This window comes from Dromaius novaehollandiae, chromosome 17 (genome assembly GCF_036370855.1).
Source record: "Dromaius novaehollandiae isolate bDroNov1 chromosome 17, bDroNov1.hap1, whole genome shotgun sequence".
Lineage (NCBI taxonomy): Eukaryota > Metazoa > Chordata > Aves > Casuariiformes > Dromaiidae > Dromaius > Dromaius novaehollandiae.
Genome location: NC_088114.1, coordinates 457,403 through 470,635, shown reverse-complemented (window position 1 = coordinate 470,635; position 13,233 = coordinate 457,403). Strand labels below are relative to the sequence as shown.

The window sequence follows — 13,233 nt, the reverse complement described above, 5'->3', positions numbered from 1 at the left end:
CACAGATTGCTTGTCTGGGTTTGAAAGAGCAAGAGGAAGATCTGTGCTGGTTTTGATGGCCTCGTGGGGTTTGTTGCATACTACGACACTCTACTTATCCTTATTTTTGGGAGAGCAAGAGTCAGAGTTGGTGCATCTCAAGGCAAGAGCAATGTGCTCTCCTCTGAGCTCTAGAACAGCAGTTTAAGTTGGCATATCTGGCAGGTGCCTAGCTAAATTGCTAACTAACGTGAATGGAAGGAAGAAGAGTAAATTTCCAGAATTTCATCTCATTCCTTAATTGTTCAGCTCAAGTCCTGCTGATCTTTTTTTGAGCTGTAGGAAAAAATGTTGCCAGGAAGTAATTGTTCTTTCTGTCTCTTTTTAATTCTGTGCAGCAGCTGCATCGTCTTTAGTTGCTATTAATGTTCAGAGCTCTTTGAACAAAGGAGCGTTGGGGTGATGTAACTTCCCTCTGTAAGATGTTCCCTGTGAAGCCATCTTTTGTCTTGATGGTCGTGTTGTAGCCATTGCTGTACTTGTGAATGAAAAGGAAGCTGATCAGATGATAGTGAGCAGATGAGTTTGACCTCGAACAGGTTTTACTCTGACTCCAGCTTGAGAGAACTTTATCTAAGAATTGAGCTGTACCACTGCCAAGTATAGTGCCTGATTTGTTTATTTCAATTAGGGCGGTTGTTTAAAGAAACTGGAAGAGGTTATTGATCAGAGAGAAAATGCAGTAATTTTTTTTTATTGAACAGTGATATTGAAGCTACAAATCAAGGAATTGCCTCCTCGTGCAAACAGAAGTTTTCTTAAACGTCTCTATTTTTATTTTCAGGATCACGAATTCTGTCCGGTTTCACTAGAGGCGATGCTCGCTCATTTATTGTCCTGTTTGTGATGGACCAGATTCAAGTGTGGTTAAGAAACACTGGGGAAGCTGATGTCCTTTGTGAGGCATTGCTGCTGACTTCCTTGTGCTGGAAGTAATAACTGAGTTGGATCATACAGCGTACAGGTGTCTACAGTGCACGATATAAACTGTTTGATTGTGCAGGGACTTAATCAAGTTGGTAACTCAGTGGTGGGATCTTGTTAGTGTGGTGAATGTGTTAAGTGGAGAGGCGAACACCAGGACTGGGCTGGCAGCGTTCGAAGGATGGTGGCAGTAAGATGCTGAGTCCTTAACGTCAGGAAAACTTTACTCACTGGAGGCTGAAATTACTCCTCCCGTCAGAAAGAGGCAGGTTTGACATCAGTAATACTTTGTTTTAGTACTGTAGTAACTGTGATGATTTGAAAGTCACTGAACGAAAGGCAGTGCTGTCTTGTGATGTTAGGTACTAATAAGAAACTAAAATACTTCATAGGATGTTTGAACTACGTGATCCATTTGAAGATTGATGGTAAATAGTTTTGTCGACTATTAATAAAGTGACAGAGGCTGTATGTGACATGACAGTCACCAGAGCATCCTAACCCTAGCTTTTCTCACACAGCTCTTTCTTTTTTTTTGGGGGGGGGGCTTTTCTTTGCATGGTTCCAATGTATTTTATCTTTCTATAGACATTTAACTAACCTATTTTCAAAATGTCTGATCAGGGACTCTTATTTGCATTTTTTTTAAATTGAGTGTCAACATTTATTTAAGTATTAAGGACAAAATTAGCAGTTCCCTAGCTACAGTACAAAGACGTATTTTTGAGCATGGTTGTTCTTTTCAGAATGGCTAATGCTTTTTGTTTGTCCTAAGTTTATGCACAGATTCCTATTGACCTTGTTTGTATTTTGGCATGTCTCAAATCTTCTGCAGACCCTGCTCTGTCTGTTTCTGTGGATGAATGTGCCATGTAAGGACCTTAGTTGAAGGAAATCTCCCCAACAAGTCACAACTGTATATACAGTGGGTTTTGCATCAGTGCTGATCCTTGTGGAAGGATCTTGGTTTAACTACAGTGCAAGCCAGAAGCGTGCACCAGTGGGAGCCAGGAGGCTTCTCAAAGTTGTGGCTGAGATTCCTTTCCTTCCTATGAATACAGTGTTTCTGAAAATGCTAATTTTGGTGGAAGCAGCACTGAAAGCTTCATGAGAATGTTGGAATTACCAGGAAAGGAGTAGATAGCAGAGCAGAAAACCTCCTAGGCACCACTTGTCTCCAAAAGCTTGAATGTTGTGTGCAGTTCTAGTCACTGTGGTGTAAAACTGGGGAGACTAGAGGAAGAAGACACTAGAGAAAGAACAGGAAGATAAGTTCAGCCTCACCGTGTAGTGGAATGACACCCACTGAAAAAGACTGAATTGTATCAGCTGGGAAAGGAGGCTGCTGGAGAATGTGCATGGCAGAGAGAATATGCCTGAAGTCTGGTGTGGAGACAGTGATTAAGGAACAATTATTGGCTATTCTTTGCAATATAGGAGCTATCAAAGTGTACTCAGTGAAATTCATGGAAGAGTTTTAAAGCTAACAAAAGAAAGCACATTTTTTACGTGGTAACTTGTAGAACTCTTGCCATAGGATATTGTAAAAACGAAAAGAATGAGAATCCTCCAAAAGGGATTAGGCAGAATTGTGGAACATAGATGCATTGCTTACTGTTAACTGTAATGGTCTGGGTGAAGGCTCAGCTCTGGAAGTCTTTTAATCCCTGATAGCCCTGCTTCGGAGGCTGTACCAGAGAAGGGTCGCTGTCTGTCTGTTCTGCTTCTCCTGTTCTCCTCTGAGCTGCTGCAGTTGGCCACTGTGGGAGACAGGATACTGCGCTGGTTGGATTTTTGGTCACACCCTGTATGGCTGTTTTTATGACTTGCCCAACATCACTTAGGAACTCTGTGGCAGGGGAAGCAATCCAATATCTTGGGAAGTGTTCAGCTGCTTTAACCGCAAGACTATATTTTCTTTTCTCATAGTATCTTACCTCATTCACTGCACACTGTCCAATTTCTGTAACGTGCGAGGGAGAAGCTCTGCAGGCAGCGCTCATTCGCCCCCCATTGCTGCGTTCTTGGAGTATAGTTTACACCACCGATTTCCCAATCGGTGAGGCATACCTCCACGGTGAGGTGTGCCAGCGGGAGACGCACAGCGCTAACCCTAGCCACTAAGCTCTGCTGGGCTCACTGTCAGGGGCTGCGTGCCAGTGCTACAGGAGCTGGTTTAAGAAAAGGGAGTGGGGAGAGGAAGGAGAGAGTGAATCTCAGGGAGAGATCAGGCCGTAGAAAGGAGGAATCCAGAAAAAGGTAGGGAAAGGATGGAGGAAAAACTGTCTTTTTATGCTGAAATACAGAAGCACAAGTATTTAAATTAAGACTGAATGGGCTACCTTAAATTTGGTACTTAAACTATGAAACACTTGATAGAGCAGCCTTAACATAAGTTTTAGATAAAATTACATAAGCTTTTTATTTTTTGTCCAAATAGTTTTCTCTGACATTGCTGTTCCAAATGTTGAAGTTTTAAAAGCTACTGGTAATTTTGCTGCTTTTTTTCCCCCCATGCCTAGAGATGCAGTAATATGATAAGCATGTTTATTAATAAAACGTTCAAAAAGCAGCTCAGGAAAGCTGTATTACTTTGTAAGCTGTATTTTAAGTTAAGTTGAATTTTGCTCTTAGATCAGGGGTTAACCTCTTTGTAATGAAGGGGAAATGCATCAGGTATTTCCAGACTTTCAGAAACTTCCATTATGGATAGTTTGACTTCAGGTGATATAAAATGAGTCCTTTAGGCAGCAGGTGTTCAGTTTCTATAAATGACTTTGAAAGATAGGAAAGAGAGAGGGGTCAGTAATTTCTTGAGTACAGAATAGCATTTTTCTTCAAGATGTCAAAGTATGGACCGTGAACAGTGGGCAAAACTGCACGCGAGCCTTGTGTGCTGGCGAGGGGTTTTGAATGGTGCCCTGGGCCGAGCTGTGGAGACCTGTTTTACATCTGACTTGGTTATTGGCTTGCTGTGCAAAATACAGCAAACTGAGGCTGAAAGACGGAGGAAGAATTTCAGTGTGCCAGATGGGGATATTGGCAGTGACTTTTCGTGATGTGCTACGTTAGAATTAAGGATGGCTTTTTATTTTAAAGTCATTCTTTCTCCCTACTACAGAGCATTCTTCAGCGGTGACTCAGCCGGGAGCTGATCCCCTCCAAAATGGTTGCCAGTTGCCACTGGGAACAATAGGACCGAAGCCGCAGGCTGCCACCAGGTGGCTGTTCTTAAGAAGGGCATTTATTTTTGTTTTCAGTGAGTTTGAATGTTTCTTTCCGTGTAAAGATATAGCATGTTTCAATATTCACTAAATCCGTGAAGTGGAAGACCTTGGAAACGGTGCACTTACTTGTGACTTTATTTGAAGCGGAGAATGTAGTGTACCAAATATTTTCTATTATGAAAGGACAATCACTAATCCTTAATCTGTTTTCAGGAACAACTCTTTGCACCAAATCTGTATGACCCCATACTGGCCACTACGTTTTTCTGAAGCACCGAATTGCTCTGTGGGCAGGGGCACGTTTTCCCTGTGTCGTGAACGAGGAACTAGAGCAGAAGGAGAAGGGCATGACTTCCATACAGTCCTAATGGGCGAAGGCTTAGTTGCAGCAGAAATCCAGCCACCGCCATCCCCTGTTAGGGTTAAATCCAGTCACTCGACCGTCGGTTCTCCCCGCGCGGAGCGTGGCAGCAGCGTGACAAAAGCGTGCGTGTTCCCGGGTGCACGCGATCTCGAGGGCAGCGTCTGGTGAAAGGAGAGGATGTGACGGAGCGGCCGGCCGCTTCCTGAAAGCTGCGTTGCTGGCGCCGGGGGCTCCCAAGCGGAGAGGCCTTGGGAGAGTCCGAGGTGCAGGGCTGGAGGGGCCGGCGGTGGGAGCTGGGGGTGCATCCGCTTCCTGCTGTGAAATAAGCTGGTCTGTCATGATAGAGGTGCCTGACCCTCCCTGAAGGAGATTCTGTTCCTTTCTGTGCGGCCTGTTCTAGAGTTTCTTCTCATTTAATTGCAGCAGAGCCTTTGGCTTAACCTGCGTTTCCATTTCATATAGATTGAAGGGACTGTGCTGGTATCGGCTGTGATACTGGATCTGACAGAGGAACTGTATTTAAAACTGATGCTTGGACTTTGCCCAGTGAATGTGGGTGCAAAGCAGGGGCAGGGCACGAAGGAGGCCTTTTTCTTGAGGATTTGATGATGTTGGTCGAAGAGCAGACACTCTTGAAATAGGAGGCTGTGCCCGTCTGGAGACCTGTGCTTCCAGAACTAGCTGGCTCCTCTCCCTCTGAAGTGCAGTTTTCCTTACACATTAAAATGATTTCAAATGGACAGAGGTAATAAATTAAAAACAAATCCAGTGAAGTGTATGGGACTGTCAAAACTGAAAATGAGGTCAAGTGATAGGTCTAGGGGAGGAGAGTTGAGGAGGATTTGGAGCACAGTGACGTGGGGAACTGGGATATGGAGAGGCACGTGACGGCTGCAGTTTGAAACAGAACTTCCGTAAACTTGAGGTGACCTGTGTGCTCCCCCCGTCTGTGCGTTATTCCAGGATGGCTTAAAGCCAATAAAATGTAAACACAAATCTGACCAAAAGGTAAAATTGGGAAAATGATTTAAGATTGAACTCTATTTTCAGATTCTTTAAAATGTCATAGATACGGTTCTTGAGCATTTTTTGTTTGCCTCAATATAAGCTAAAGTAAAACGTGGCGGGGGGAGGCACTTTGTGGTTTATGATAAAATACAGTACAAGAATATGATCGTTATCCTTAAGTCACCTACTTATAGGCCTAGAAAACTTAAGCTTCAGAGAAATGCATGCAAAGGTAAGAAACGTCGGGGAGGATGCATCCAAAACTTTAACCTTGTAGCAACATAATGAAGGAAAATGTGTGGTTAGGAATAAAACCCATAGTTGATTTCAATATTTTTCTTCCTCTTATTTCACAAGAGATATGTGTGACAGGATGTACAATAGACTGAGTCTGAACAGAGGGCTAGGGAGTTTCTTGTGGGAGTAGATTGGGGAAAGACTGGAAAGAGTACACAGAGTTCGTAGTTCTTAATCAAGACAGAGGAACAGATAAGATTCCTTAGAAATAATGCAGCGTAGGGTGGGCAAGTGGGAGAGAATGTGGAGGGGAGACTGGATATTGGAACATCTTCCCTGGGTAGTGGCTAGCCTGGGCAGACCCGAGAACCTGAACTCTTTTGGGCCTGTGGTTTGGGGACATACGACTTGTTCTGGGAATGGAGAAATCATTATTTCTATCACCAGAGCTGAAATGCATCTCTGAAGCACAGTCTCAAAGAGATGGCAATTTTTTTTTCAGAGAATAAGCCGTACTATGAATGTTCACAGAAAGAAGCAGAGCTGGTATAGAGTGTTTCAATTCCCAAAGAAGTTCTTCTCTGGGGTACTCGGTATATCGAAGACATGATAACAAATATCCAGGTAAGCACTGCAACTCCACAGATGTTTGGTCATCGTGTTGTGTGGGCCAGCTGGAGGTTGGTTCAGCTGCGAGTGCAGGCACAAACTCCCTGCTCTGTGCACTGCTCTTGCAGATCTAAAATTCTGAATTAAATGCCTGATACTTAGGTTTTTCAATATTTCCTTGGTTTTCCATCTCCTAAAACAGGCTCTCATGTACTGAATTTAAGACTGCTGACAAGGCTTGCTTGTTTTAGTTAACTTTTGCCAACACCTTAGCAATATGGAAAATCAGTATTCTGTATTAGGTTGTCTAGTGTGCGTTGCCGTAATAGAGGGCGTCGGTACTTCCATCGTATTCAAAAACTTAGGAGAGCATCTTCTGAGGCACAGACTGAAGGAAAGTTTATTACCTGTAGATTGTACGGTTTGTAGAATCTTGAAGGAGCCTTTATGCAAGTATTCAAAGATTCATTCACATGCTGACCTAAGACATAGAGTACATCTTTAGGCATATGAAATGCTATGTTTTGGACTTGAAAACCTTTTTTTCATGTTGGCTAACAGGAATGCAGGTCTAATGGGTCTTTTGCTTCCTCGGTGATGCTTCCAGACTGACTTTCGGTCAAGCTGGTGATCAAGAACTTTCTAAATATTAAAACATTCCTTCCCATCAACCTTTGTATTGCAAGCCAGGCTGTTTGTTCAGGCCGTGTAACTCTGTGCCTGTTGCATTTTTGCTCAAGCTACTATTGCATGCTAAAGTCAGCTGAAGCTCTGTGCTGCGCTCTGTCCAAAATGCATACTCTAGAAGTGTGTCTGTTAGTCCTTAGGAAGTGCCAGCTGCCTCTCGTGTGTGTGTGTTTTGGGGAGTTCTGTGCATGAGGTGGGAGGTAAATATAATGAAATTATTTCTGTTCTACCATTACCTGATAATTCAACAACTGTATTTTAAAATTCTGTAGGCTACTTAAATCACTTGCCTGGGGAAGTTGACAGGCGATTTATCTGGAACAGAGTGGCCGTTGTCTTCTGAGAATTACAAAAGTCAGAATTCTGGTTTGTGATATTTTGCATAATAGAACAATGTTGAATTCATATTTACTCTCTGATTTTACTTAATCTGTTAGACTTCACTGCTTGCATTTGCAACTTCTTTCCCTATACTTGAGGACTAGGAATTTATTTTTTACATTACAGTCTTATGTGCTCCTTTAATCCAAAGAGCTAAAGCTCTAAGAAATATACCAAAGATCAAAAGACTTGTGGTAAAATGACAGTTTTAAAATACTACGTCCCCATCTCTGTGGGATTGCTGCTGAGATCCCATTTGTGCTGTCTTCCTGACCCAGAATATTTCAGAGCAGGGTGTCATCTCTGCATTTCTGCAGCGTTCTCTCTTCCTTTTTGCTTCTAGTTGTTAACTATCTTGAATTATTATATACAAAATTGTATAAAGGAAAAATTAAAACTGCTGGGCTGTTCTGTGCCAGCATTCTATTAAGCTTAAAAGGGAAGGCTACCAGACCCCAGTGTAGTGACGAGCTCAGTAATACGGGCGTGGAGAAGGTCCAGCCTTCCGCTGGAGGCATGTGGCAGTGTGGAGCGTGCGCTGGCTCACAAGCACTGACCAGCTTCTCGAATAGGTTTCCACTGAACGGTATGCTGGCAGGGCTTGATAAAACCCAAGTCTGTGGTTGTTTGTAAGCTGACCTCTAACTCTTTTATGCAAATGGTGCAGGTAGGCTAGGAGTCTCTATTATTAGCTCTTGCTTTGTCCAGGAAAAATGATATATGCTTTGCGGGATAATATTTATAATATTTGCAAGCTGTTTTTATTGTGGGGCAGTCTCCCAAGCTCTGACTGTGAAGGTGTGTGTGTTTTCTGTGAGAAGTAACCACTGTGCATTATCTGCTGTATCTTTCCCATCTCTGTTCCACTTGCAATTGCTGAGCCAAAGTTTTAATTTTGAACTTAGTGCAAAGTCCATCTTTGGTTCTGCCTCCTGTCGTCTTCTGCAGCGGTTCAGCAGGATGCGTCTCGGTGAGTCTAAACAATAGTTCAAGTATCTGAAATGCAAAAGTGGGTGGAGAGAAGGATTAAAATATCACAGCCCTTCTCTCTTGTTCTTCTTTCCTACTGCAAAACGCAAAGCCACCTTTTTCATATTGCCAGCTAGGGCAGCTCCGGCGCTATCCTCCATCTCTGAATTTCACTGCAGCCCGGAGGAAGCTGCACCTCTGCGGCTCTCGCAGCTGCTGGACTTTGATGGGGACATGCCTGCTCTCTTTGCACTGGCCTCCCTTGGCAACCAGCCCTTTGAAGATGACCTCTTGCTGTTTGTCTGTTGTCTCTCTTGTGTTGGATTATAGATGAGAGGTTGACACGAGGAGGGGGATGGGATGGAGTGTTGTGGGTTTTTAACCTCATTTCTTTTGGTGTTCTTAGCTTTTTTTTTTTCTCTCTCTGTGGCTTTTACCTCTGTATATGTCTGTACATATGGAAAATGGTTTCTGGCAAAAATGCACAGTTTCTGCTTGGCATTTGTATATAAGACAGAGGAAGTTTGATTTAGTTTTGTGGTGAGGACATTGCATTCTTGTAACAACCTACTCCTGTTAGTTTCTCCCCCCCCCCCCCCCGATGATGATGATCTTAGTTATAGGGCTGCCTTCCTCTGTGTACATGTTCTGTGCCCCCCCTTCACCCCCCCGGCTCAGTGGGTGCACCTCTCGGAGACAGCACAGCACATCTCACCTGGTTAGCGAAGGTCGCGGTGGGAAACGGGCACATTGGAGCCCTGTGCCTCGGTTGTATTTTGCACAGATGTTGAATCCCTCTGGAAGTCCAAATGACCAGGCTTCATTAAATACTGACAGAATCTTTCCTGATAGGCTTTTAGGGAAGCTGAGTAGCTATGAGGTTAGAAATAACGTACTATCATGGACCAAACAAAGCATAGGAATAAATGGCTGATTTTCCGTACAGTAAAAGGTTGATAAGTGAGTTGGTCTAGTACAGGGCGTTGTGACTAATGGTGTTTACTTACTTATACAAATGTTACCTTCTCCCTTCTCACTTTTTTCCCTCAACGATCAAATTGCTCTAATTTACCTGTGTCAACACTAGATCTATCCGAGATGTCTTCAGTCTTGTTAAAGTTTGGGCATGGAGAGCAGGAGGGCAAGTGTCATCTGCTAGTTGAATGCTGATGAATAAAGACAGGAGTTGCACATGCTGGGGGGTATTTTGCTGTAACCGTGAGGAGGATACCTTGGATGTGCCTGTGAATGCGGCTAGAATGCCTCAGTGCAGTGTAGCCCCAACTTAAAACAGTAGGATACGGCAGGCATATATTTGATCTCTGCACGTAACTAGTTCATCCGTATCTGGAATGTTGCTTTTGAACTGGGCCTCCCAGTCTCCTCTTTGGAAAACAACCAACAAACCCAACCTCTTTCCTTTCTCTTCAGCTAGAAATAATAAGTGGAAAAATTAGACTAGTAAAAGTAACAAATTACTCCTTTGAGAAGGGCTGCCTTCAGGACACGGGTGCAGAGATAATTCTGTGCTCTCTCTCCTGCTTCTCCGATGGAAATCAGAACATTGGTGCATCTTTTCTGTACCTACTTGCTTCATATACTTTGTTTATCCTTATATTACATGCGCATAAGACATACATGAGACATTTAGACTGTAACTCTGTGCTTTATGTCCTAGGGACTGCTAATGTAGATGGTGTAGTCTAATTGATCTTGGCAGTTGTTGTATACCTACAGTTTTCCTCTGAAATTGAAATCCAGTGAATATTGTATTTTTTTCTGTTGCATTCAGTCAGCCCCTGCGGGAACTCTTTTCCCCCTCCTTGTGTGGACAAGTTTTGCCCTTACTGTAGCTGTATCTGTTGCGTCGGGACTAGTGGTTAGGTTTGTCTCTGTCGGGGCAGATGCTCTTGGGCGCTGGGCAGCAGGTAGTGGTAGCTGGTCTGGGGTGTCAGCAGGGTAGTAAGGGAGACTGTGATACTTGCGAGCCTTCCAAGGGTTTTGACCAGAATGTAGATCAATAAGCGGAAGGATTTTGCTCCTGGGTGGCCAGTTAGAATATGCAGGTGGATAACTAGGTATGATGCTGTTAGGGTATAACTAAATAATGAATTTTTGAATTTTGAAACTAGCCAGCATGCTTACTGCAGAAAGACAGGACTGCCTGAATAATCATGTCTAGCTTTAGCTTCTCTGGTCATATGGCCAGACTTGTAAAGGGAGAGAGAAGGAAAGGGACTACTGTGCTGATTGAAATAGTTATTGTGGTTCGTTATGGAGTAAGTGAGCTCCTACGCTCTGTTTTAGAGGAAGGTTATGGCCATATTCTGTTGTCTTAGACATCACCACGATCAATCTGGAGTTTATGTAGTAACCTTTTTTCTAGTGCATTTTTAGATGTAAAGTGATAGGCAGATTATTCCTCTGGAGCAGTTTCTTCACTGCTATAATGGAGACTTTGAAGCAGCTCTCCATGTATGAAGGACACTTAAACTGCTGCTATAAATCTAATGAAATGTTAGCAACAAGTGACACAGCATACCCTTATGTTCCAGTTACCTTTCTAGACCGAAAAGCCTCCCCTGAATCAAACCCTTAGCTTCTAAATAAATTCTGTGCATCTTTAGATCGAATCATCAAGTGTCTTTTCCACAAGTTCCTCCTTCCAGGCAATTAACATCCCTATTCCACGTATCTGGAGGCAGTCTGTTTCTTGGAGCTGACTTCAGTGTTTACTTCTGTTAGCACATACTAGCAGAAACAGCAGTTATGGAAGATGGGATTGATCGATAACACAAGATTTCGCCAGCAAACAGTGCAGCTCACAGATGGATGCAATAAATATGTATAAGAGATTTCTTCTTAGATTTGAGCCCCCCCAACTCCCCATTTCATCTTTCCCTGTTCCCCAGAAGTCTGGCTGGCAAAAACTGAAAACTACTGATTGAAATTTCACACAAATCGTTTTCCTTCATTTCCTAGTATAACTTGTCTATTTTAAGTGAACTGATTTTTTTTTTTTTTTTGTCTAGGCCTGTAATAGTTCTGCAAGTCGTGTTGGCTGATACTGTGCATGTTGTTGCATGACCTCTATTGAGGCTGCTTTGATTCTGTCTTTGAAACTTAATGCTTCCAAACTATTTTTAACTCTTTCTTTTCTTCACTTCCCTTCTCCATTAATCTAGCAAAGCTGCCCACAACTCTGAGCCCAAGCAAACCAGCTATGCTTGTTAACAGCTTACTGCAAAATGCACAGAGTAATACTCTCTTCTCTTTCCAGGGGTCATAGAGGCCTCTAGAAGAGCAAGTCATCCCTTAAACTCCACATAACATCAAGAACTTCATGGAAAGTCAGGGTCTAGGCCAGATTACATCTCAGAAAAATGAACTGTACTGAGTTTGGAAAATCAGTCACAAATCGCTTCATTGTTTGTATATAAAGAACAGTCACTATCTGTCTGGAGACTTAAGTTACCATGAAATTTTGGATTAGCATGTGATCTGTCAATCTACTTCCGAAGTTTTTTTTGCTGAAATATGGTCTCCAAATGGGTAGCTCAGAGATGGGCAAAATAAATTTGATTTTTGGAGGAACTGTTGCAGTAACTGTGCTTCTGAAAAATAAAATATTACCTTCTCGTGTGTGTGTGTGTGTGTGCACGTGCATGTGGCTTTTTAATTCCCTCCTAACACTCTTGGAATTTTTATCTCAGCCAAGTTCCTTCCTTTTCTAAGTGCATATCCTCTGTGCTTTTGGCAAGGAAAAGCAAATGCAGATTTATTTTCAAATTAAAAGCTTTAATCAACTGGTTGTTTTTGTTATTGAATGGTGACATTCATTCTTTCTGGGCCCCAAACACTCCTTGGGGTTGAACAAATAGACTCCTTTATGTTGTACAGTACTTGTTAGATCTCTTCCTACTTCCCTTTTCTGCTGGAAAACTTGCTTGCGAAGTATTTCTAATTCCATGTGAGGCTTTTAACTGAAGCCCAGGTGACCATGTGGCACTGACCCGATACTTGCAGTTTAAGCCCCCACTGAGTGCTATAGGACAAATCTAGCTGTTCAATGAGATGTAATCTAATGCTATTTTTCCCATCCAATTATGGCTGCATCTAATGTTCTGGCCAGGCCACTAGCATATTTTCGGTCCAGTCTTGTTCTGTATAGTGCCAGAACCCTTAGATTTTACTGTATAGCTGCTGGCAGCCCTCTTCTGTCAAAATAGTCTATGAATGTACCATTTTGCTCTTCATTTTCCCTCCAGTTTTCCCCTTCCTTAATGGCATTGTACCTATATCTTTTGCCAGCATCTTTCCACCTGTTAAAAGAGGAAAAAATGTAACTATAAACATGACTTTGTTTCTTCTTTGCTCTGTTGATATTGAGGTAGGAGAACCGAGGAGGATTTTTTCAGGATAACTGAAGCACTTAAGTTATTGAGAGAAGAAATCTGCCCTCAGATTAATCTTGAATATTCACGTTGCTCATGGACCTGTGCATTTGCTCATGGACCCGTGCATCTGAGACCCCGCGACGGGAGGAGAGGCCGGGGCTGGTTGCGAGCGGGCTGGGACCTTCCCTCGCAGAGGGCCGTCTGCAGTTGTTAGTGCTCACCGTGGTGCTGCAGCAGGTCGCTGAGCTGCGTGGCGCGGGCAGCACACCTGATCTGTGCCTGTGCAGTAAATCTGCTGCAGATATGCTGAATTTGTGTTGTACACGTTTGTTACTATGCATGTGCTGTGGCGTCTGCTGTGCTGCTCTGACTTGGGGCGGTCCCAGCAAGG

At 43.1% G+C, this 13,233-nt stretch overlaps 1 protein-coding gene across 2 annotated transcripts in view; it reads left to right on the top strand.

Moving 5' to 3' along the window:
- Positions 1-13,233, top strand: part of ZNRF3 (zinc and ring finger 3) — a 104,723-nt gene that overhangs the window by 32,609 nt on the left and 58,881 nt on the right. Inside the window, exon 2 of one of the 2 annotated variants that reach the window (XM_064521833.1) lies at positions 6,302-6,423. The exons of the other annotated variant lie outside the window; for it this stretch is intronic. Coding sequence (XP_064377903.1) covers positions 6,406-6,423 — 18 coding nt within the window. The 5' untranslated portion in view covers positions 6,302-6,405. The remainder of the gene's footprint in view (positions 1-6,301; positions 6,424-13,233) is intronic. 2 annotated transcript variants of the gene reach the window in all.